Below are 23,102 nucleotides of genomic sequence, written 5' to 3' on the forward strand. Positions count from 1 at the left end.
TCTATTTATGGTTAACTAGATGTATATGAACGTCGAGAAAAGTGCGTCAGTGAGCGTGTATCTGGACAGGTCTTGACGAAATAAAAACCCACGAGTGGGCAGCAGCCAGGTGGGTCATGGGACAGCCAAGTCCACAAGACTACTAACACCGTGGGTCAGTGAGCAGCCAGGTCCAAAAGACCACTATCACCGTAGGTCATTGGGCAACCAGGACCATAAGACCACTAACACAGTGGGCCAGGGGGCAGCCAAGTTCACAAGGCCACTAATACCGTGGGCCAAGGAGCAGCCAGGTCTACAGGACCACTAACATCGTGAGCCAGGGGCAGCTAGGTCCACAAGACCACTGTCAATGGAAATAAGTCACTGACTTTTTTGGGTTATCTCAGGTGATTTACGCATATGTTAAACTATGTATGATGTTGAACTTATGTGTACCTGTGTCTAAATAAACTTACTTAACACCTCGTGTGAAACCTGCAGCAGCAAGTTCCACTTCCAGCATAAACAACAAATCCATATTGTTGGTTCACTAAATTTGATCCTCCCTTTAACATCATTGTATCCTCATCCTTATTTCAGCGTATTCAGTCGCCCTATTCCCCACCGTATTCCAGTCAGCCCTTTGGTCAGTCTAACACTAGCGCTAATTTACTGTTTCTAACATTTTCCCGGTGGAAACACCTGATGAGGGCGATCACAAATATTTAGATCATTGGATAACTAAAGTGTAATTTACACTTGTCAGTGCTCAATAATAACCCACATGGAGACAGTAACACATAAGATTAATTGAAGAGGATCCCAGATGGGGATCGAAATACACTGACCAATTAATCATCTGTTTCTGTCTCCAGGTGGGTTATTATTGAGTATATAGATCAATACATATGAAAGAACGACCCTATTTGAAATAAGTTACTTTGACTTTTTTTTTGTTATCTTCAGTAATTTATACTATGTATGATAATTATACTTATGTGTACCTGTGCCTGAAGAAACTTACTAAACTCACCTAGGAATGATGGGTCTGCAATAACTGGAGCAGTGAGACAAAACTCTGGATTCAACTATAAATATATCAAATGATGATAAATGAGGTCGCGAGTGGTGTAATATGTAAGTAGCTGAGGTAGATGGGTGAGAGTGTAGCTCAGAGAATAACGTGTGAGGTTGTCATGAAGTATAAGGTGCCTTGTAAATGAGTTTCAAGGTCATGCAGATAACCAGCTCCCTGGGATAACGGTGTTGTTCTGCTGCTACACCTTCTGTCTGTCTCTGCTGCTATGTGCAACCTGCTCTCCCAAGGACATCCTCGGTGCTTGCAGGAATTAGGCGTCGCTGGCAGTTTTTTGCCAGGTCGAAGTTGGTACATATAGGTGGCGTGGACCGTCCAGAGTAGCAGTTGGGATTCTTCAAAACTCGTGGCATCATGCAGCTCTTAGTGAGTACAGTGCCTCCTAATGTGGCGGAAAGACTCTGCACTAGAACCATCGACGGTTGTCTTGCCAGAAATGCATTTATAGAGCAGAGTTCTACTTGCAGGATAACATAAAACGACAAAAAAACGAACTTTAAGTTCGTCTGTTTCTTCAATAAACAGGTTCTCGGGGACTTACCCCAAAAAAATCGGCATTCTGTCCTTGTTTTATGCGCTGTTACTATTGAGTTGGTCAACTGGTCTGCTCCAGCTCTGTCTTGCCTTGATATGGCCTTCACTGAGGCCGGTGTGAGTCCAGGTCTGTGTGGTGTGGGTGCAAGTCTGTGGAGTGTGCCTGTAACGTGGGTGTGGAAATATATGTTGTGCTAGTGTGGGGATATATTGTGTGGGTATGGGTTGCATGACTGTGTGTGGATGGAGAGGTGTAGTGTAGGTGTGGGGATCTGGTGTGATTGTGGTGGTGTATTGAGTGTAGCGCAAGAAGTATGTGAGTGAGAGAGAACACTAAGTGTTCCTAAAATTTACCGTCTTATTCGTGAACTTACTCTCTGTACAAGTACATGAAACACAGTGTTAAGTCTTGATTACAGCATTAAACTGTAACTACGATACAATAACTTTTCATTCAGTATTGCTGAGGCCAACACCTAAGTTTGAATTTATACTTTGAAAAGCTAAACTCGACGTGGTTCATAGCCGGCGATGTAAGGTTGTGTTTAAACAGTATTATTTACTCCTCGTTTTGTATGTTCCTGCAGGTGCTGATGGCGTTGTGTGCAGGTGTCTTGGGCACCTCGGAGATATCTGCTGATTCAGCCGTTGCTGCTCCTGCTGCAGCCAACTCAGCTGCTGCTTCTCCTTCTGCCACTGCTGAAGAAACACCTACTGAACTCATCAAGGAAGATGCCAAGCGAGACAAGAGGCAGTGGTTCATCGGGGGTCCCTACATAGACCCTTATGAGAATGAGTATTATGATGAGTCTTATGCTGATTCTTTTCCCATTCCTGATGGAGAAACTGTCATTTATGCAGAGCCTGTTCCCGTACCAGTAGCTGTTGCAGTACCTGAACCTGTCGCAGTACCCGAACCTGTAGTCAGCGGCTCCCAAATTAGTCCCGAGTTCAGGACCCGCGAGCAAGGTTTCAATCAAGTGAACCAGTTTGACAGAGGCGACGATGGGGGTGTGTCATTCGCAGAGCTGGCCAATTACCAGCAGAGACGAGAGCAGGAACTGCAGCTGCAACAACAGCCACAGCAGCAGGGACTACCCAGCATGGTAAACACTGACAGCAACTTCAACCCTGCCAACAACTTCCAGTTCAGCAGGGGCGAAGGTGCCCCTGCCACCCATGCCACGCCACAGTTCCGCACCAGAAGTCCCATCTACGGAGTAAGGTTCAATGGTTACGTGTCACCTTACAACTACCACCGGAGGCACTTTAATTATGGCTATAATCCTTACTCCTACCCATATCCCTATTCATATTAAAGATCTTGACTGCCCTTGGCTATCACATCCTGAAGGACTTAAAGGAACTTTCCCACATACCCTCAGGGTAAACTAGTTGTTTACACTGAGGATACCTGTGTAAACTAGCAGACCTGTGTGCTTTTGTGCTTGTCACTACCAAGCGAAGTGTTGGTGTAGTGTTATCGTCAGGAAATACCATACTTGTATCACTGAAGACTCTTTGGTGCACTCACCGTTGTCTTGTTCTAAGTTGATGAGGCTCACCTTAACAATAATAATAATAATAAACTTTCTGTAAACTGTACTTGATATACTTTATGGTTTTAATGTTGCATAATACAAAACGACCCACATTACTATATTAAGAGAAATGAGAAATAAATGAGGCGTTTCATGAGTGATATGTACGACTTTTCCGTGCCTCACCTAGCTCAAGAGTTAGAGGTACGAATTTTCCGAGCCTCACCTCGCTCATGAGTGAGAGGTACGACTCTTCCGTGCCTCACCTCGCTCATGAGTGAGAGGTACGACTCTTCCGTGCCTCAAATCGCTCATGATTGAGAGGTACGACTCTTCTGTGCCTCACCTCGCTCATGAGTGAGAGGTACGACTCTTCCATGCCTCACCTCGCTCATGAGTGAGAGGTATTACTTCCGTGCCTCACCTAGCTCATGAGTGAGAGGTACGACTCTTCCGTGCCTCACCTAGCTTCATGAGTGATAGATACGACTCTCCCGTGCCTCACCTAGCTCATGAGTGAGAGGTACACCTTTCCCGTGCCTCACCTAGCTCATGAGTGATAGGTACGACTCTTCAGTGCCAAACCTCGCCCATGAGTGACAAGTACGACTCTTCTGTGCCTCACCTAGCTTCATGAGATAGAAGTACGACTCTTCCGTGCCTTACCTTGCGTCAAGAGTGATAAGTACGACTCTTCCATGCCTCATCTCGCTCATGAGCGAGAGGTACGACTCTTCCGTGCCTCACCTAGCTTTATGAGTGAGAGGTACGACTCTTCCGTGCTTCACCTAGCTACATGAGTAATAGGTACGACGATTCCGTGCCTCACCTTGCTCATGAATGAGAGGTACGACTCTTCGGTGCCTCACCTAGCTTCATGAGTGAGAGGTACGACTCTTCCGTGCCTCACCTCGCTCATGAGTGAGAGGTATTACTTCCGTGCCTCACCTAGCTCATGAGTGAGAGGTACGACTCTTCCTTGCCTCACCTCGCGAAATAGTGAGAGGTACGACTCTTCCGTGCCTCACCTCGCTCATGAGTGAGAGGAACGACTTTGCATGCCTCACCTCGCTCATAAGTGAGAGGTACGACTCTTCCATGCCTCACCTCGCTCATGAGTGACAGGTACGACTCTTCCGTGCCTCACCTAGCTCATGAGTGAGAGGTACGACTCTTCCATGCCTCACCTCGCTCATGAGTGAGAGGTACGACTCTTCCGTGCCTCACTTAGCTCATGAGTGAGAGGTACGACTCTTCCGTTCCTCACCTAGCTCATGAGTGAGAAGTACGACTCTTACGTGCCTCGCCTAGCTCAAGAGTGAGAGGTACGACTCTTTCGTGCCTCACCTAGCTCATTAGTGAGAGGTACGACTCTTCCGTGCCTCACCTCGCTCATGAGTGAGAGGTACGACTCTCCCATGCCTCACCTCGCTCATGAGTGAGAAGTGCGACTCTTCCATGCCTCACCTTGCTCATGAGTGAGAGGTACGACTTTTCCGTGTCTCACCTAGCTCATGAGTGAAAGGTACGACTCATCTGTGCCTCACCTCGCTCATGAGTGAGAGGTACGGCTTTTCCGTGCCTCACCTTGCGTCATGAGTGATAAGTACGACCCTTCCGTGCCTCACCTGTCTCATGAATGAGAGGTACGACTCTTCCGTGCCTCACCTAGCTTTACGAGTGAGAGGTACGACTCTTCCGTGCCTGATCTCGATCATGAATGAGAGGTACGACTCTTCCGTGCCACACCTAGCTTCATGAGTGATAGGTACGACTCTTCCGTACCTCACCTCGCTCATGAGTGAGAGTTACGACTCTTCCGTGCCTCACCTCGCTCATGAGTGATAGGTACGACTCTTCCGTGCCTCATCTCGCTCATGAGTGAGAGGTACGACTCTTCCGTGCCTCAACTCGCTCATCAGTGAGAGGTACGACTCTTCCGTGCCTCACCTCGCTCATCAGTGAGATGTACGACTCTTCCGTGCCTCAACTCGCTCATCAGTGAGAGGTACGACTCATCCGTGCCTCGACTCGCTCATGAGTGAAAGGTACGACTCTTCCGTGCCTCACCTAGCTTCATAAGTGAAAGGGACGACTCTTCAATGCCTCAACTCGCTCATGAGTGAGAGGTACGACTCTTCCGTTCCTCAACTAGATCATGAGTGAGAAGTACGACTCTTCCGTGCCTCACCTCGCTCACGAGTGATAGGTACGACTCTTCCGTGCCTCAACTCGCTCATGAATGAGAGGTACGACTCTTCCGTGCCTCACCTAGCTTCATAAGTGAAATGTACAACTCTTCCATGCCTCACCTCGCTCATGAGTGAGAGGTACGACTCTTCCGTGCCTCACCTAGCTCATGAGTGAGAGGTACGACTCTTCCGTGCCTCACCTAGCTCATGAGTGAGAGGTACGACTCTTCCGTGCCTCACCTAGCTCATGAGTGAGAGGTACGACTCTTCCGTGCCTCACCTAGCTCATGAGTGAGAGGTACGATTCTTCCATGCCAGAAATCGCTAATGAGTGAGAGGTACGACTCTTCCGTGCCTCACTTAGCTCATGAGTGAGAGGTACGACTCTTCCGTTCCTCACCTAGCTCATGAGTGAGAAGTACGACTCTTACGTGCCTCACCTATGTCATGAGTGAGAGGTACGACTCTTTCGTGCCTCACCTCGCTCATGAGTGTAAGGTACGACTCTCCCATGTCTCACGTAGGTCATGAGTTAGAGGTACGACTCTTCCGTGCCTCACCTCGCTAATGATTGAGAGGTACGACACTTAGACGCCTCAACTCGCTCATTAGTTAGAGGTACGACTCTTCCATGCTTCACCTAGCTCATGAGTGAGAGGTGCGACTCATTCGTGATTCACCTAGCTCATGAGTGAGAGGTACGACTCTTCCGTCCCTCACCTCGCTCATGAGTGAGATGTACGACTCTTCCATACCTCACCTCGCTCATGAGTGAGAGGTACGACGCTTCCATGCCTCCCCTCGCTCATGAGTGAGAGGTACGACTCTTACGTGCCTCACCTAGCTCATGAGTGAGAGCTACGACTCTTCCATGCCCCAATTCGCTCATGAGTGAGAGGTACGACTCTTCCGTGCCCAACCTCGCTCATGAGTGAGAGGTACGACTTTTCCGTGCCTCACCTTGCTCATGAGTGAGAGGTACGACTTTTCCCTGCCTCACCTTGCTCATGCGTGAGGGGTACGACTCTTCCGTGCCTCTCCTAGCTCATGACTTAGAGGTACGACTCTTCCATGCCTCACCTCGCTCATGAGTTAGAGGTACGACTCTTCCATGCCTCACCTCGCTCATGAGTTATAGGTACGACTCTTCCGTGCCTCAACTCTCTCATGATTGAGATGTACGACTCTTCCATGCCTCACCTCGCTCATGAGTGAGAGGTACGACTCTTCCATGCCTCACCTAGCTCATGAGTGAGAGGTACGACTCTTCCGTGCCTGACCTAGCTGATGAGTCACAGTTACGACTCTTCCGTGCCTCACCTAGCTCATGAGCGAGAGGTACGACTCTTCCATGCCTCACCTTGCTCATGACTGAGAGGTACGACTCTTCCGTGCCTCACCTAGCTTCATGAGTGAGAGGTACGACTCTTCCATGCCTCACTTCGCTCATGAGTGAGAGGTACGACTCTTCCGTGCCTCACCTAGCTCATGAGTGAGAGGTACGACTTTTCCGTGCCTTACCTTGCTCATGAGTGAGAGGTACGACTCTTCCGTGCATCACCTAGCACATGAGTGAAAGGTACGACTCATCTGTGCCTCTCCTCGCTCATGAGTGAGAGGTACGACCTTTCCGTGAGACACCTTGCGTCATGAGTGATAAGTACGACTCTTCCGTGCCTCACCTCCTTCATGAGTGAGAGGTACGACTCTTCCGTGCCTCACCTAGCCTCATGAGTGAGAGGTACGACTCTTCCGTGCCTCACCTAGCTTCTTGAGTAATAGGTACGAATCTTCCGTGCCTCACCTCGCTCATGAATGAGATGTACGACTCTTCAGTCCCTCACGTAGCTTCATGAGTGAGAGGTACGACTCTTCCGTGCCTCACCTCGCTCATGAGTGAGAGTTACGACTCTTCCGTGCATCACCTAGCTCACGAGTAGTAGGTACGACTCTTCCGTGCCTCACCTCGCTCATGAGTGAGAGGTACTACTCTTCCGTGCCTCACCTAGCTCATCAGTGAGAGGTACGACTCTTCTGAGCCTCACCTCGCTCAGGAGTGAGAGGTACGACTCTTCCGTGCCTCACCTCTCTCATGAGTGAGAGGTACGACTCTTCCGTGCCTCACCTAGCTCATGAGTGAGAAGTACGACTCTTCCGTGCCTCACCTAGCTCACGAGTAGTAGGTACGACTCTTCCGTGCCTCAACTCGCTCATGAGTGAGAGGTACGACTCCTGCGAGCCTCACCTAGCTTCTTAAGTGAAAGGTACGACTCTTCCGTGCCTCAACTAGCTCATAAGTGAGAGGTACGACTCTTCCGTGCCTCACCTAGCTCATGAATGAGAAGTACGACTCTTCCGTGCTTCACGTAGCTCATGAGTGAGAGGTACGACTCTTCCGTGCCTCACCTCGCTCATGAGTGAGAGGTACGACCGTTCCGTGCCTCACCTATCTCATGAGTGAGAGGTACGACTCTTCCGTGCCTCACCTAGCTCATGAGTGAGAGGTACGACTCTTCCATGCCTCACCTCGCTCATGAGTGAGAGGTACGACTCTTCCGTGCCTCACCTCGCTCATGAGTGAGAGGAACGACTTTCCATGCCTCACCTCGCTCATAAGTGAGAGGTACGACTCTTCCATGCCTCACCTCGCTCATGAGTGAGAGGTACGACTCTTCCGTGCCTCACCTCGCTCATGAGTGAGAGGTACGACGCTTCCATGCCTCACCTCGCTCATGAGTGAGAGGTACGACTCTTCCGTTCCTCACCTAGCTCATGAGTGAGAAGTACGACTCTTACGTGCCTCACCTAGCTCAAGAGTGAGAGGTACGACTCTTCCGTGCCTCACCTAGCTTCGTGAGTGAGAGGTACGACTCTTCCGTGCCTCACCTCGCTCATGAGTGAGAGATACGATTCTTCCGTGCCTCACCTAGCTCATGAGTGAGAGGTACGACTCTTCCGTGCCTCACCTAGCTCATGAGTGAGAGGTACGACTCTTCCGTGCCTCACCTCGCTCATAAGTGAGAGGTACGACTCTCCCATGCCTCACCTCGCTCATGAGTGAGAGATACGATTCTTCCGTGCCTCACCTAGCTCATGAGTGAGAGGTACGACTCTTCCGTGCCTCACCTAGCTCATGAGTGAGAGGTACGACTCTTCCGTGCCTCACCTCGCTCATGAGTGAGAGGAACGACTTTCCATGCCTCACCTGGCTCATAAGTGAGAGGTACGACTCTTCCATGCCTCACCTCGCTCATGAGTGAGAGGTACGACTCTTCCGTGCCTCACCTAGCTCATGAGTGAGAGGTACGACTCTTCCATGCCTCAGATCGCTCATGAGTGAGAGGCACGACTCTTCCGTGCCTCACTTAGCTCATGAGTGAGAGGTACGACTCTTCCGTTCCTCACCTAGCTCATGAGTGAGAAGTACGACTCTTCCGTGCCTCACCTAGCTCAAGAGTGAGAGGCATGACTCTTCCGTGGCTCACCTAGCTTCATGAGTGAGAGGTACGACTCTTCCGTGCCTCATCTAGCTTTATGAGTGAGAGGTACGACTCTTCCGTGCCTCACCTAGCGTCATGAGTGAGAGGTACGACTCTTCCGTGCCTCACCTAGCTTCATGAGTGAGATGTACGACTCTTCCGTGCCTCACCTAGCTTCATGAGTGAGAGGTACGACTCTTCCGTGCCTCACCTCGCTCATGAGTGAGAGGTACGACTCTTCCGTGCCTCACCTAGCTTCATGAGTGAGAGGTACGACTCTTCCGTTCCTCACCTAGCTCATGAGTGAGAAGTACGACTCTTCCGTGCCTCACCTAGCTTCATGAGTGAGAGGTACGACTCTTCCGTTCCTCACCTAGCTCATGAGTGAGAAGTACGACTCTTCCGTGCCTCACCTAGCTCAAGAGTGAGAGGTATGACTCTTCCGTGCCTCACCTAGCTTCATGACTGAGAGGTACGACTCTTCCGTGCCTCACCTAGCTTCATGACTAAGAGGTACGACTCTTCCGTGCCTCACCTAGCTTCATGAGTGAGAGGTACGACTCTTCCATGCCTCACCTAGCTTCATGAGTGAGAGGTACGACTCTTCCGTGCCTCACTTAGCTTCATGACTGAGAGGTACGACTCTTCCGTGCCTCACCTAGCTTCATGACTGAGAGGTACGACTCTTCCGTGCCTCACCTAGCTTCATGACTGAGAGGTACGACTCTTCCGTGCCTCACCTAGCTTCATGAGTGAGAGGTACGACTCTTCCGTGCCTCACCTAGCTTCATGAGTGAGAGGTACGACTCTTCCGTGCCTCACCTAGCTTCATGAGTGAGAGGTACGACTCTTCCGTGCCTCACGTAGCTTCATGAGTGAGAGGTACGACTCTTCCGTGCCTCACCTAGCTTCATGAGTGAGAGGTACGACTCTTCCGTTCCTCACCTAGCTCATGAGTGAGAAGTACGACTCTTCCGTGCCTCACCTAGCTCAAGAGTGAGAGGTATGACTCTTCCGTGCCTCACCTAGCTTCATGAGTGAGAGGTACGACTCTTCCGTGCCTCACCTAGCTTCATGACTGAGAGGTACGACTCTTCCGTGCCTCACCTAGCTTCATGAGTGAGAGGTACGACTCTTCCGTGCCTCACCTAGCTTCAAGAGTGAGAGGTACGACTCTTCCGTGCCTCACATAGCTTCATGACTGAGAGGTGCGACTCTTCCGTGCCTCACCTAGCTTCATGAGTGAGAGGTACGACTCTTCCGTGCCTCACCTAGCTTCATGAGTGAGAGGTACGACTCTTCCGTGCCTCACCTAGCTTCATGAGTGAGAGGTACGACTCTTCCGTGCCTCACCTAGCTTCATGAGTGAGAGGTACGACTCTTCCGTGCCTCACCTAGCTTCATGAGTGAGAGGTACGACTCTTCCGTGCCTCACCTAGCTTCATGAGTGAGAGGTACGACTCTTCCGTGCCTCACCTAGCTTCATGAGTGAGAGGTACGACTCTTCCGTGCCTCACCTAGCTTCATGAGTGAGAGGTACGACTCTTCCGTGCCTCACCTAGCTTCATGAGTGAGAGGTACGACTCTTCCGTGCCTCACCTAGCTTCATGAGTGAGAGGTACGACTCTTCCGTGCCTCACCTAGCTTCATGAGTGAGAGGTACGACTCTTCCGTGCCTCACCTAGCTTCATGACTGAGAGGTACGACTCTTCCGTGCCTCACCTAGCTTTATGAGTGAGAGGTACGACTCTTCCGTGCCTCACCTAGCTTCATGAGTGAGAGGTACGACTCTTCCGTGCCTCACCTAGCTTCATGAGTGAGAGTTACGACTCTTCCGTGCCTCACCTAGCTTCATGAGTGAGAGGCACGACTCTTCCGTGCCTCACCTAGCTTCATGAGTGAGAGGTACGACTCTTCCGTGCCTCACCTAGCTTCATGAGTGAGAGTTACGACTCTTCCGTGCCTCACCTAGCTTCATGAGTGAGAGGTACGACTCTTCCGTGCCTCACCTTGCTTCATGAGTGAGAGGTACGACTCTTCCGTGCCTCACCTAGCTTCATGAATGAGAGGTACGACTCTTCCGTGCCTCACCTAGCTTCATTAGTGAGAGTTACGACTCTTCCGTGCCTCACCTAGCTTCATGAGTGAGAGTTACGACTCTTCCGTGCCTCACCTCGCTAATGATTGAGAGGTACGACACTTAGACGCCTCAACTCGCTCATTAGTTAGAGGTACGACTCTTCCATGCTTCACCTAGCTCATGAGTGAGAGGTGCGACTCATTCGTGCCTCACCTAGCTCATGAGTGAGAGGTACGACTCTTCCGTCCCTCACCTCGCTCATGAGTGAGATGTACGACTCTTCCAAACCTCACCTCGCTCATGAGTGAGAGGTACGACGCTTCCATGCCTCCCCTCGCTCATGAGTGAGAGGTACGACTCTTACGTGCCTCACCTAGCTCATGAGTGAGAGCTACGACTCTTCCATGCCCCACTTTGCTCATGAGTGAGAGGTACGACTCTTCCGTGCCCAACCTCGCTCATGAGTGAGAGGTACGACTTTTCCGTGCCTCACCTTGCTCATGAGTGAGAGGTACGACTTTTCCCTGCCTCACCTTGCTCATGCGTGAGGGGTACGACTCTTCCGTGCCTCTCCTAGCTCATGACTTAGAGGTACGACTCTTCCATGCCTCACCTCGCTCATGAGTTAGAGGTACGACTCTTCCATGCCTCACCTCGCTCATGAGTTATAGGTACGACTCTTCCGTGCCTCAACTCTCTCATGATTGAGAGGTACGACTCTTCCATGCCTCACCTCGCTCATGAGTGAGAGGTACGACTCTTCCATGCCTCACCTAGCTCATGAGTGAGAGGTACGACTCTTCCGTGCCTGACCTAGCTGATGAGTCACAGTTACGACTCTTCCGTGCCTCACCTAGCTCATGAGCGAGAGGTACGACTCTTCCATGCCTCACCTTGCTCATGACTGAGAGGTACGACTCTTCCGTGCCTCACCTAGCTTCATGAGTGAGAGGTACGACTCTTCCATGCCTCACTTCGCTCATGAGTGAGAGGTACGACTCTTCCGTGCCTCACCTAGCTCATGAGTGAGAGGTACGACTTTTCCGTGCCTTACCTTGCTCATGAATGAGAGGTACGACTCTTCCGTGCATCACCTAGCACATGAGTGAAAGGTACGACTCATCTGTGCCTCTCCTCGCTCATGAGTGAGAGGTACGACCTTTCCGTGAGACACCTTGCGTCATGAGTGATAAGTACGACTCTTCCGTGCCTCACCTAGCTCATGAGTGAGAGGTACGACTCTTCCATGCCTCACCTCGCTCATGAGTGAGAGGTACGACTCTTCCGTGCCTCACTTAGCTCATGAGTGAGAGGTACGACTCTTCCGTTCCTCACCTAGCTCATGAGTGAGAAGTACGACTCTTACGTGCCTCGCCTAGCTCAAGAGTGAGAGGTACGACTCTTTCGTGCCTCACCTAGCTCATTAGTGAGAGGTACGACTCTTCCGTGCCTCACCTCGCTCATGAGTGAGAGGTACGACTCTCCCATGCCTCACCTCGCTCATGAGTGAGAAGTGCGACTCTTCCATGCCTCACCTTGCTCATGAGTGAGAGGTACGACTTTTCCGTGTCTCACCTAGCTCATGAGTGAAAGGTACGACTCATCTGTGCCTCACCTCGCTCATGAGTGAGAGGTACGGCTTTTCCGTGCCTCACCTTGCGTCATGAGTGATAAGTACGACCCTTCCGTGCCTCACCTGTCTCATGAATGAGAGGTACGACTCTTCCGTGCCTCACCTAGCTTTACGAGTGAGAGGTACGACTCTTCCGTGCCTGATCTCGATCATGAATGAGAGGTACGACTCTTCCGTGCCACACCTAGCTTCATGAGTGATAGGTACGACTCTTCCGTACCTCACCTCGCTCATGAGTGAGAGTTACGACTCTTCCGTGCCTCACCTCGCTCATGAGTGATAGGTACGACTCTTCCGTGCCTCATCTCGCTCATGAGTGAGAGGTACGACTCTTCCGTGCCTCAACTCGCTCATCAGTGAGAGGTACGACTCTTCCGTGCCTCACCTCGCTCATCAGTGAGATGTACGACTCTTCCGTGCCTCAACTCGCTCATCAGTGAGAGGTACGACTCATCCGTGCCTCGACTCGCTCATGAGTGAAAGGTACGACTCTTCCGTGCCTCACCTAGCTTCATAAGTGAAAGGGACGACTCTTCAATGCCTCAACTCGCTCATGAGTGAGAGGTACGACTCTTCCGTTCCTCAACTAGATCATGAGTGAGAAGTACGACTCTTCCGTGCCTCACCTCGCTCACGAGTGATAGGTACGACTCTTCCGTGCCTCAACTCGCTCATGAATGAGAGGTACGACTCTTCCGTGCCTCACCTAGCTTCATAAGTGAAAGGGACGACTCTTCAATGCCTCAACTCGCTCATGAGTGAGAGGTACGACTCTTCCGTTCCTCAACTAGATCATGAGTGAGAAGTACGACTCTTCCGTGCCTCACCTCGCTCACGAGTGATAGGTACGACTCTTCCGTGCCTCAACTCGCTCATGAGTGAGAGGTACAACTCTTCCGTGCCTCACTTAGCTCATGAGTGAGAGGTACGACTCTTCCGTTCCTCACCTAGCTCATGAGTGAGAAGTACGACTCTTACGTGCCTCACCTATGTCATGAGTGAGAGGTACGACTCTTTCGTGCCTCACCTCGCTCATGAGTGGAAGGTACGACTCTCCCATGTCTCACGTAGGTCATGAGTTAGAGGTACGACTCTTCCGTGCCTCACCTCGCTAATGATTGAGAGGTACGACACTTAGACGCCTCAACTCGCTCATTAGTTAGAGGTACGACTCTTCCATGCTTCACCTAGCTCATGAGTGAGAGGTGCGACTCATTCGTGCCTCACCTAGCTCATGAGTGAGAGGTACGACTCTTCCGTCCCTCACCTCGCTCATGAGTGAGAGGTACGACTCTTCCATGCCTCACCTCGCTCATGAGTGAGAGGTACGACGCTTCCATGCCTCCCCTCGCTCATGAGTGAGAGGTACGACTCTTACGTGCCTCACCTAGCTCATGAGTGAGAGCTACGACTCTTCCATGCCCCACTTCGCTCATGAGTGAGAGGTACGACTCTTCCGTGCCCAACCTCGCTCATGAGTGAGAGGTACGACTTTTCCGTGCCTCACCTTGCTCATGAGTGAGAGGTACGACTTTTCCCTGCGTCACCTTGCTCATGCGTGAGGGGTACGACTCTTCCGTGCCTCTCCTAGCTCATGACTTAGAGGTACGACTCTTCCATGCCTCACCTCGCTCATGAGTTAGAGGTACGACTCTTCCATGCCTCACCTCGCTCATGAGTTATAGGTACGACTCTTCCGTGCCTCAACTCTCTCATGATTGAGAGGTACGACTCTTCCATGCCTCACCTCGCTCATGAGTGAGAGGTACGACTCTTCCATGCCTCACCTAGCTCATGAGTGAGAGGTACGACTCTTCCGTGCCTGACCTAGCTGATGAGTCACAGTTACGACTCTTCCGTGCCTCACCTAGCTCATGAGCGAGAGGTACGACTCTTCCATGCCTCACCTTGCTCATGACTGAGAGGTACGACTCTTCCGTGCCTCACATAGCTTCATGAGTGAGAGGTACGACTCTTCCATGCCTCACTTCGCTCATGAGTGAGAGGTACGACTCTTCCGTGCCTCACCTAGCTCATGAGTGAGAGGTACGACTTTTCCGTGCCTTACCTTGCTCATGAGTGAGAGGTACGACTCTTCCGTGCATCACCTAGCACATGAGTGAAAGGTACGACTCATCTGTGCCTCTCCTCGCTCATGAGTGAGAGGTACGACCTTTCCGTGAGACACCTTGCGTCATGAGTGATAAGTACGACTCTTCCGTGCCTCACCTCCTTCATGAGTGAGAGGTACGACTCTTCCGTGCCTCACCTAGCCTCATGAGTGAGAGGTACGACTCTTCCGTGCCTCACCTAGCTTCTTGAGTAATAGGTACGAATCTTCCGTGCCTCACCTCGCTCATGAATGAGATGTACGACTCTTCAGTCCCTCACGTAGCTTCATGAGTGAGAGGTACGACTCTTCCGTGCCTCACCTCGCTCATGAGTGAGAGTTACGACTCTTCCGTGCATCACCTAGCTCACGAGTAGTAGGTACGACTCTTCCGTGCCTCACCTCGCTCATGAGTGAGAGGTACTACTCTTCCGTGCCTCACCTAGCTCATCAGTGAGAGGTACGACTCTTCTGAGCCTCACCTCGCTCAGGAGTGAGAGGTACGACTCTTCCGTGCCTCACCTCTCTCATGAGTGAGAGGTACGACTCTTCCGTGCCTCACCTAGCTCATGAGTGAGAAGTACGACTCTTCCGTGCCTCACCTAGCTCACGAGTAGTAGGTACGACTCTTCCGTGCCTCAACTCGCTCATGAGTGAGAGGTACGACTCCTGCGAGCCTCACCTAGCTTCTTAAGTGAAAGGTACGACTCTTCCGTGCCTCAACTAGCTCATAAGTGAGAGGTACGACTCTTCCGTGCCTCACCTAGCTCATGAATGAGAAGTACGACTCTTCCGTGCTTCACGTAGCTCATGAGTGAGAGGTACGACTCTTCCGTGCCTCACCTCGCTCATGAGTGAGAGGTACGACCGTTCCGTGCCTCACCTATCTCATGAGTGAGAGGTACGACTCTTCCGTGCCTCACCTAGCTCATGAGTGAGAGGTACGACTCTTCCATGCCTCACCTCGCTCATGAGTGAGAGGTACGACTCTTCCGTGCCTCACCTCGCTCATGAGTGAGAGGAACGACTTTCCATGCCTCACCTCGCTCATAAGTGAGAGGTACGACTCTTCCATGCCTCACCTCGCTCATGAGTGAGAGGTACGACTCTTCCGTGCCTCATCTAGCTCATGAGTGAGAGGTACGACTCTTCCATGCCTCACCTCGCTCATGAGTGAGAGGTACGACTCTTCCGTTCCTCACCTAGCTCATGAGTGAGAAGTACGACTCTTACGTGCCTCACCTAGCTCAAGAGTGAGAGGTACGACTCTTCCGTGCCTCACCTAGCTTCGTGAGTGAGAGGTACGACTCTTCCGTGCCTCACCTCGCTCATGAGTGAGAGATACGATTCTTCCGTGCCTCACCTAGCTCATGAGTGAGAGGTACGACTCTTCCGTGCCTCACCTAGCTCATGAGTGAGAGGTACGACTCTTCCGTGCCTCACCTCGCTCATAAGTGAGAGGTACGACTCTCCCATGCCTCACCTCGCTCATGAGTGAGAGATACGATTCTTCCGTGCCTCACCTAGCTCATGAGTGAGAGGTACGACTCTTCCGTGCCTCACCTAGCTCATGAGTGAGAGGTACGACTCTTCCGTGCCTCACCTCGCTCATGAGTGAGAGGAACGACTTTCCATGCCTCACCTGGCTCATAAGTGAGAGGTACGACTCTTCCATGCCTCAGATCGCTCATGAGTGAGAGGTACGACTCTTCCGTGCCTCACTTAGCTCATGAGTGAGAGGTACGACTCTTCCGTTCCTCACCTAGCTCATGAGTGAGAAGTACGACTCTTCCGTGCCTCACCTAGCTCAAGAGTGAGAGGTATGACTCTTCCGTGGCTCACCTAGCTTCATGAGTGAGAGGTACGACTCTTCCGTGCCTCATCTAGCTTTATGAGTGAGAGGTACGACTCTTCCGTGCCTCACCTAGCGTCATGAGTGAGAGGTACGACTCTTCCGTGCCTCACCTAGCTTTATGAGTGAGATGTACGACTCTTCCGTGCCTCACCTAGCTTCATGAGTGAGAGGTACGACTCTTCCGTGCCTCACCTCGCTCATGAGTGAGAGGTACGACTCTTCCGTGCCTCACCTAGCTTCATGAGTGAGAGGTACGACTCTTCCGTTCCTCACCTAGCTCATGAGTGAGAAGTACGACTCTTCCGTGCCTCACCTAGCTTCATGAGTGAGAGGTACGACTCTTCCGTTCCTCACCTAGCTCATGAGTGAGAAGTACGACTCTTCCGTGCCTCACCTAGCTCAAGAGTGAGAGGTATGACTCTTCCGTGCCTCACCTAGCTTCATGACTGAGAGGTACGACTCTTCCGTGCCTCACCTAGCTTCATGACTAAGAGGTACGACTCTTCCGTGCCTCACCTAGCTTCATGAGTGAGAGGTACGACTCTTCCGTGCCTCACCTAGCTTCATGAGTGAGAGGTACGACTCTTCCGTGCCTCACTTAGCTTCATGACTGAGAGGTACGACTCTTCCGTGCCTCACCTAGCTTCATGACTGAGAGGTACGACTCTTCCGTGCCTCACCTAGCTTCATGACTGAGAGGTACGACTCTTCCGTGCCTCACCTAGCTTCATGAGTGAGAGGTACGACTCTTCCGTGCCTCACCTAGCTTCATGAGTGAGAGGTACGACTCTTCCGTGCCTCACTTAGCTTCATGAGTGAGAGGTACGACTCTTCCGTGCCTCACGTAGCTTCATGAGTGAGAGGTACGACTCTTCCGTGCCTCACCTAGCTTCATGAGTGAGAGGTACGACTCTTCCGTTCCTCACCTAGCTCATGAGTGAGAAGTACGACTCTTCCGTGCCTCACCTAGCTCAAGAGTGAGAGGTATGACTCTTCCGTGCCTCACCTAGCTTCATGAGTGAGAGGTACGACTCTTCCGTGCCTCACCTAGCTTCATGACTGAGAGGTACGACTCTTCCGTGCCTCACCTAGCTTCATGAGTGAGAGGTACGACTCTTCCGTGCCTCGCCTAGCTTCAAGAGTGAGAGGTACGACTCTTCCGTGCCTCACATAGCTTCATGACTGAGAGGTGCGACTCTTCCGTGCCTCACCTAGCTTCATGAGTGAGAGGTACGACTCTTCCGTGCCTCACCTAGCTTCATGAGTGAGAGGTACGACTCTTCCGTGCCTCACCTAGCTTCATGAGTGAGAGGTACGACTCTTCCGTGCCTCACCTAGCTTCATGAGTGAGAGGTACGACTCTTCCGTGCCTCACCTAGCTTCATGAGTGAGAGGTACGACTCTTCCGTGCCTCACCTAGCTTCATGAGTGAGAGGTACGACTCTTCCGTGCCTCACCTAGCTTCATGAGTGAGAGGTACGACTCTTCCGTGCCTCACCTAGCTTCATGAGTGAGAGGTACGACTCTTCCGTGCCTCACCTAGCTTCATGAGTGAGAGGTACGACTCTTCCGTGCCTCACCTAGCTTCATGAGTGAGAGGTACGACTCTTCCGTGCCTCACCTAGCTTCATGACTGAGAGGTACGACTCTTCCGTGCCTCACCTAGCTTCATGAGTGAGAGGTACGACTCTTCCGTGCCTCACCTAGCTTCATGAGTGAGAGGTACGACTCTTCCGTGCCTCACCTAGCTTCATGAGTGAGAGTTACGACTCTTCCGTGCCTCACCTAGCTTCATGAGTGAGAGGTACGACTCTTCCGTGCCTCACCTAGCTTCATGAGTGAGAGGTACGACTCTTCCGTGCCTCACCTAGCTTCATGAGTGAGTGAGAGTTACGACTCTTCCGTGCCTCACCTAGCTTCATGAGTGAGAGGAACGACGCGTCCGTGCCTCACCTAGCTTCATGAGTGAGAGGTACGACTCTTCCGTGCCTCACCTAGCTTCATGAGTGAGAGGTACGACTCTACCGTGCCTCACCTACCGATGCCTCACCTAGCTTCATGAGAGAGAGGTACGACTCTTCTGTGCCTCACCTAGCTTCTACGACTCTTCCTTCACTCTTCTGTGCCTCACCTAGCTTCATGAGTGAGAGGTACGACTCTTCCGTGCCTCACCTAGCTTCATGATGAGTGAGAGGTACGACTCTTCCGTGCCTCACCTAGCTTCATAAGTGAGAGGTACGACTCTCCCGTGCCTCACCTAGCTTCATACGACTCTTCCGTGCCTCACCTAGCTTCATGAGTGAGAGTTACGACTCTACCGTGCCTCACCTAGCTTCATGAGTGAGAGGTACGACTCTTCCGTGCCTCACCTAGCTTCATGAGTGAGAGGTACGACTCTTCCGTGCCTCACCTAGCTTCATGAGTGAGAGGTACGACTCTTCCGTGCCTCCTAGCTTCATGAGTGAGAGGTACGACTCTTCCGTGCCTCACCTAGCTTCATGTGTGAGAGGTACGACTCTGCCGTGCCTCACCTAGCTTCATGAGTTAGAGGTACGACTCTCCCGTGCCTCACCTAGCTTCATGAGTGAGAGGTACGACTCTTCTGTGCCTCACCTAGCTTCATGAGTGAGAGGTACGACTCTCCCGTGCCTCACCTAGCTTCATGAGTGAGAGGTACGACTCTCCCGTGCCTCACCTAGCTTCATGAGAGAGAGGTACGACTCTTCTGTGCCTCACCTAGCTTCATGAGTGAGAGGTACGACTCTTCCGTGCCTCACCTAGCTTCATGAGTGAGGGGTACGACTCTTCTGTGCCTCACCTAGCTTCATGAGTGAGAGGTACGACTCTTCCGTGCCTCACCTAGCTTCATGAGTGAGAGGTACGACTCTTCTGTGCCTCACCTAGCTTCATGAGTGAGAGGTACGACTCTCCCGTGCCTCACCTAGCTTCATGAGTGAGAGGTACGACTCTCCCGTGCCTCACCTAGCTTCATGACTGAGAGGTACGACTCTTCCGTGCCTCACCTAGCTTCATGAGTGAAAGGTACGACTCTTCCGTGCCTCACCTAGCTTCATGAGTGAGAGGTACGACTCTTCCGTGCCTCACCTAGCTTCATGAGTGAGAGGTACGACTCTTCCGTGCCTCACCTAGCTTCATGAGTGAGAGGTACGACTCTTCCGTGCCTCCTAGCTTCATGAGTGAGAGGTACGACTCTTCCGTGCCTCACCTAGCTTCATGTGTGAGAGGTACGACTCTGCCGTGCCTCACCTGGCTTCATGAGTTAGAGGTACGACTCTCCCGTGCCTCACCTAGCTTCATGAGTGAGAGGTACGACTCTTCTGTGCCTCACCTAGCTTCATGAGTGAGAGGTACGGCTCTCCCGTGCCTCACCTAGCTTCATGAGTGAGAGGTACGACTCTCCCGTGCCTCTCCTAGCTTCATGAGAGAGAGGTACGACTCTTCCGTGCCTCACCTTGCTTCATGAGTGAGAGGTACGACTCTTCCGTGCATCACCTAGCTTCATGAGTGAGGGGTACGACTCTTCTGTGCCTCACCTAGCTTCATGAGTGAGAGGTACGACTCTTCCTTGCCTCACCTAGCTTCATGAGTGAGAGGTACGACTCTTCTGTGCCTCACCTAGCTTCATGAGTGAGAGGTACGACTCTCCCGTGGCTCACCTAGCTTCATGAGTGAGAGGTACGACTCTCCCGTGCCTCACCTAGCTTCATGAGTGAGAGGTACGACTCTTCCGTGCCTCACCTAGCTTCATGACTGAGAGGTACGACTCTTCCGTGCGTCACCTAGCTTCATGAGTGAGAGGTACGAGTCTTCCGTGCCTCACCTAGCTTCATGTGTGAGAGGTACGACTCTTCCGTGCCTCACCTAGCTTCATGAGTGAGAGGTACGACTCTTCGTGTTCTTAACAATGTCAAAGCCCAGGATGAACATGATAATGACACAAGAACAAACTAACCACCGGAACAGAGGTTCGACTCCCGGCATGTATACACCAGTACAGTGTTTCTCAACCTTGTTGTTGCCCTGTTCGTTCTTGTCACACATGTCAGGTTTCATTCCTCTCTTCCCATACATTGTCTGACTCAAAAATTTATATATGTTTTCTATATTCTTGCAAATACATTTACCTGAATTATTTTTTATAGAGAAGATTTACAAGTTTAATGGAAATATAAAATGTTGATGGATTTTAATATTTAAATAAAAGTATTTTTTTTTATATTTATAACCGATTATTTAACAGTGACCCGCGTGGTGTGTGTGTGTGTGTGTGTGTGTGTGTGTGTGTGTGTGTGTGTGTGTGTGTGTGTGTGTGTGTGTGTCTGTGTGTGTGTGTGTGTATGTGTGTGTGTGTGTGTGTGTGTGTGTGTGTGTGTGTGTGTGTGTGTGAGCTTTATCATACCTCTGCTTAAAGCTATATATGGATCCTGCCTCTACTACATCGCTTCCCAAACTATTCCACTTACTGACTACTCTGTGGCTGAAGAAATACTTCCTAACTTCCCTGTGATTCATCTGTGTCTTCAACTTCCAACTGTGTCCCCTTTTTACTGTGTCCAATCTCTGGAACATCCTGTCATTGTCCACTTTGTCAATTTGTCTCAGTATTTTGTATGTCGTTATCATGTCCCCCCTATCTCTCCTGTCCTCCAGTGTCGTCAGATTGATTTCCCTTAACCTCTCCTCATAGGACATACATCTTAGCTCTGGGATTAGTCTTGTTGCAAACCTTTGCACTTTCTCTAGTTTCCTTACGTGCTTGGCTAGGTGTGGGTTCCAAACTGGTGCCGCATACTCCAATATGGGCCTAACGTACACAGTGTACAGGGTCCTGAACGATTCCTTATTAAGATGTCGGAATGCTGTTCTGAGGTTTGCTAGGCGCCCATATGCTGCAGCAGTTATTTGGTTGATGTGTGCTTCAGGAGATGTGCCTGGTGTTATACTCACCCAAAGATCTTTTTCCTTGAGTGAGGTTTGTAGTCTCTGGCCCCCTAGACTTTACGCCGTCTGCGGTCTTCTTTGCCCTTCCCCAATCTTCATGACTTTGCACTTGGTGGGATTGAACTCCAGGAGCCAATTGCTGGACCAGGTCTGCAGCCTGTCCAGATCCCTTTGTAGTTCTGCCTGGTCTTCGATCGAGTGAATTCTTCTCATCAACTTTACGTCATCTGCAAACAAGGACACCTCAGAGTCTATTCCTTCTGTCATGTCATTCACGAATACCAGAAACAGTACTGGTCCTAGGACTGACCCCTGTGGGACCCCGCTGGTCACAGGTGCCCACTCTGACACCTCGCCATGTACCATGACTCGCTGCTGTCTTCCTGACAAGTATTCCCTGATCCATTATAGTGCATTCCCTGTTATCCCTGCTTGGTCCTCCAGTTTTTGCACCACAGATGACAGCAAGGAAATGAGTGAGCTACTCAAGTCCCAATATGACTCAGTTTTTAGCAAGCCGCTAACCAGACTGAGAGTCGAAGATCAAAATTAATTTTTGATGAGAGAGCCACAGAATTTGGTTAACACAAGCCTATCCGATGTTATCCTGACGCCAAATGACTTCGAACAGGTGATAAATGACATGCCCATGTACTCTGCCCCAGGGCCAGACTCATGGAACTCCGTGTTCATCAAGAACTGCAAGAAGCCCCTATCACGAGCCTTTTCCATCCTATAGAGAGGGAGCATGGACACGGGGGTCGTCCCACAGTTACTAAAAACAACAGACATAGCCCCACTCCACAAAGGGGGCAGTGAAGCAACAGCAAAGAACTACAGACCGGTAGCACTAACATCCCATATCATAAAAATCTTTGAAAGGGTCCTAGGAAGCAAGATCACCACCCATCTAGAAACCCATCAGTTACACAACCCAGGGCAACATGGGTTTAGAACAGGTCGCTCCTGTCTGTCTCAACTATTGGATCACTACGACAAGGTCCTAAATGCACTAGAAGACAAAAAGAATGCAGATGTAATATATACAGACTTTGCAAAAGCCTTCGACAAGTGTGACCATGGCGTAATAGCGCACAAAATGCGTGCTAAAGGAATAACAGGAAAAGTCGGTCGATGGATCTATAATTTCCTCACTAACAGAACACAGAGAGTAGTCGTCAACAGAGTAAAGTCCGAGGCAGCTACAGTGAAAAGCTCTGTTCCACAAGGCACAGTACTCGCTCCCATCTTGTTCCTCATCCTCATATCCGACATAGACAAGGATGTCAGCCACAGTACCGTGTCTTCCTTTGCAGATGACACCCGAATCTGCATGACAGTGTCTTCCATTGCAGACACTGCAAGGCTCCAGGCGGACATCAACCAAATCTTTCAGTGGGCTGCAGAAAACAATATGAAGTTCAACGATGAGAAATTTCAATTATTCAGATATGGTAAACACGAGGAAATTAAATCTTCATCAGAGTACAAAACAAATTCTGGCCACAAAATAGAGCGAAACACCAACGTCAAAGACCTGGGAGTGATCATGTCGGAGGATCTCACCTTCAAGGACCATATCATTGTATCAATCGCATCTGCTAGAAAAATGACAGGATGGATAATGAGAACCTTCAA

The 23,102-nt window shown here is 50.9% G+C and overlaps 1 protein-coding gene across 1 annotated transcript; it reads left to right on the top strand.

Annotated features, from left to right (window-relative positions):
* Positions 1 to 1,308: 1,308 nt before the first annotated feature.
* LOC138852666 (uncharacterized) lies at positions 1,309 to 3,217 on the top strand. The gene is made up of 2 exons (XM_070084755.1): positions 1,309 to 1,444; positions 2,200 to 3,217. Exons 1-2 carry the CDS (start codon positions 1,433 to 1,435, stop codon positions 2,929 to 2,931), a joined length of 744 nt encoding a protein of 247 aa, XP_069940856.1. The 5' UTR covers positions 1,309 to 1,432; the 3' UTR covers positions 2,932 to 3,217.
* Positions 3,218 to 23,102: the final 19,885 nt, after the last annotated feature.

Source organism: Cherax quadricarinatus, chromosome 13 (assembly GCF_038502225.1).
Source record: "Cherax quadricarinatus isolate ZL_2023a chromosome 13, ASM3850222v1, whole genome shotgun sequence".
Classification (NCBI taxonomy): domain Eukaryota; kingdom Metazoa; phylum Arthropoda; class Malacostraca; order Decapoda; family Parastacidae; genus Cherax; species Cherax quadricarinatus.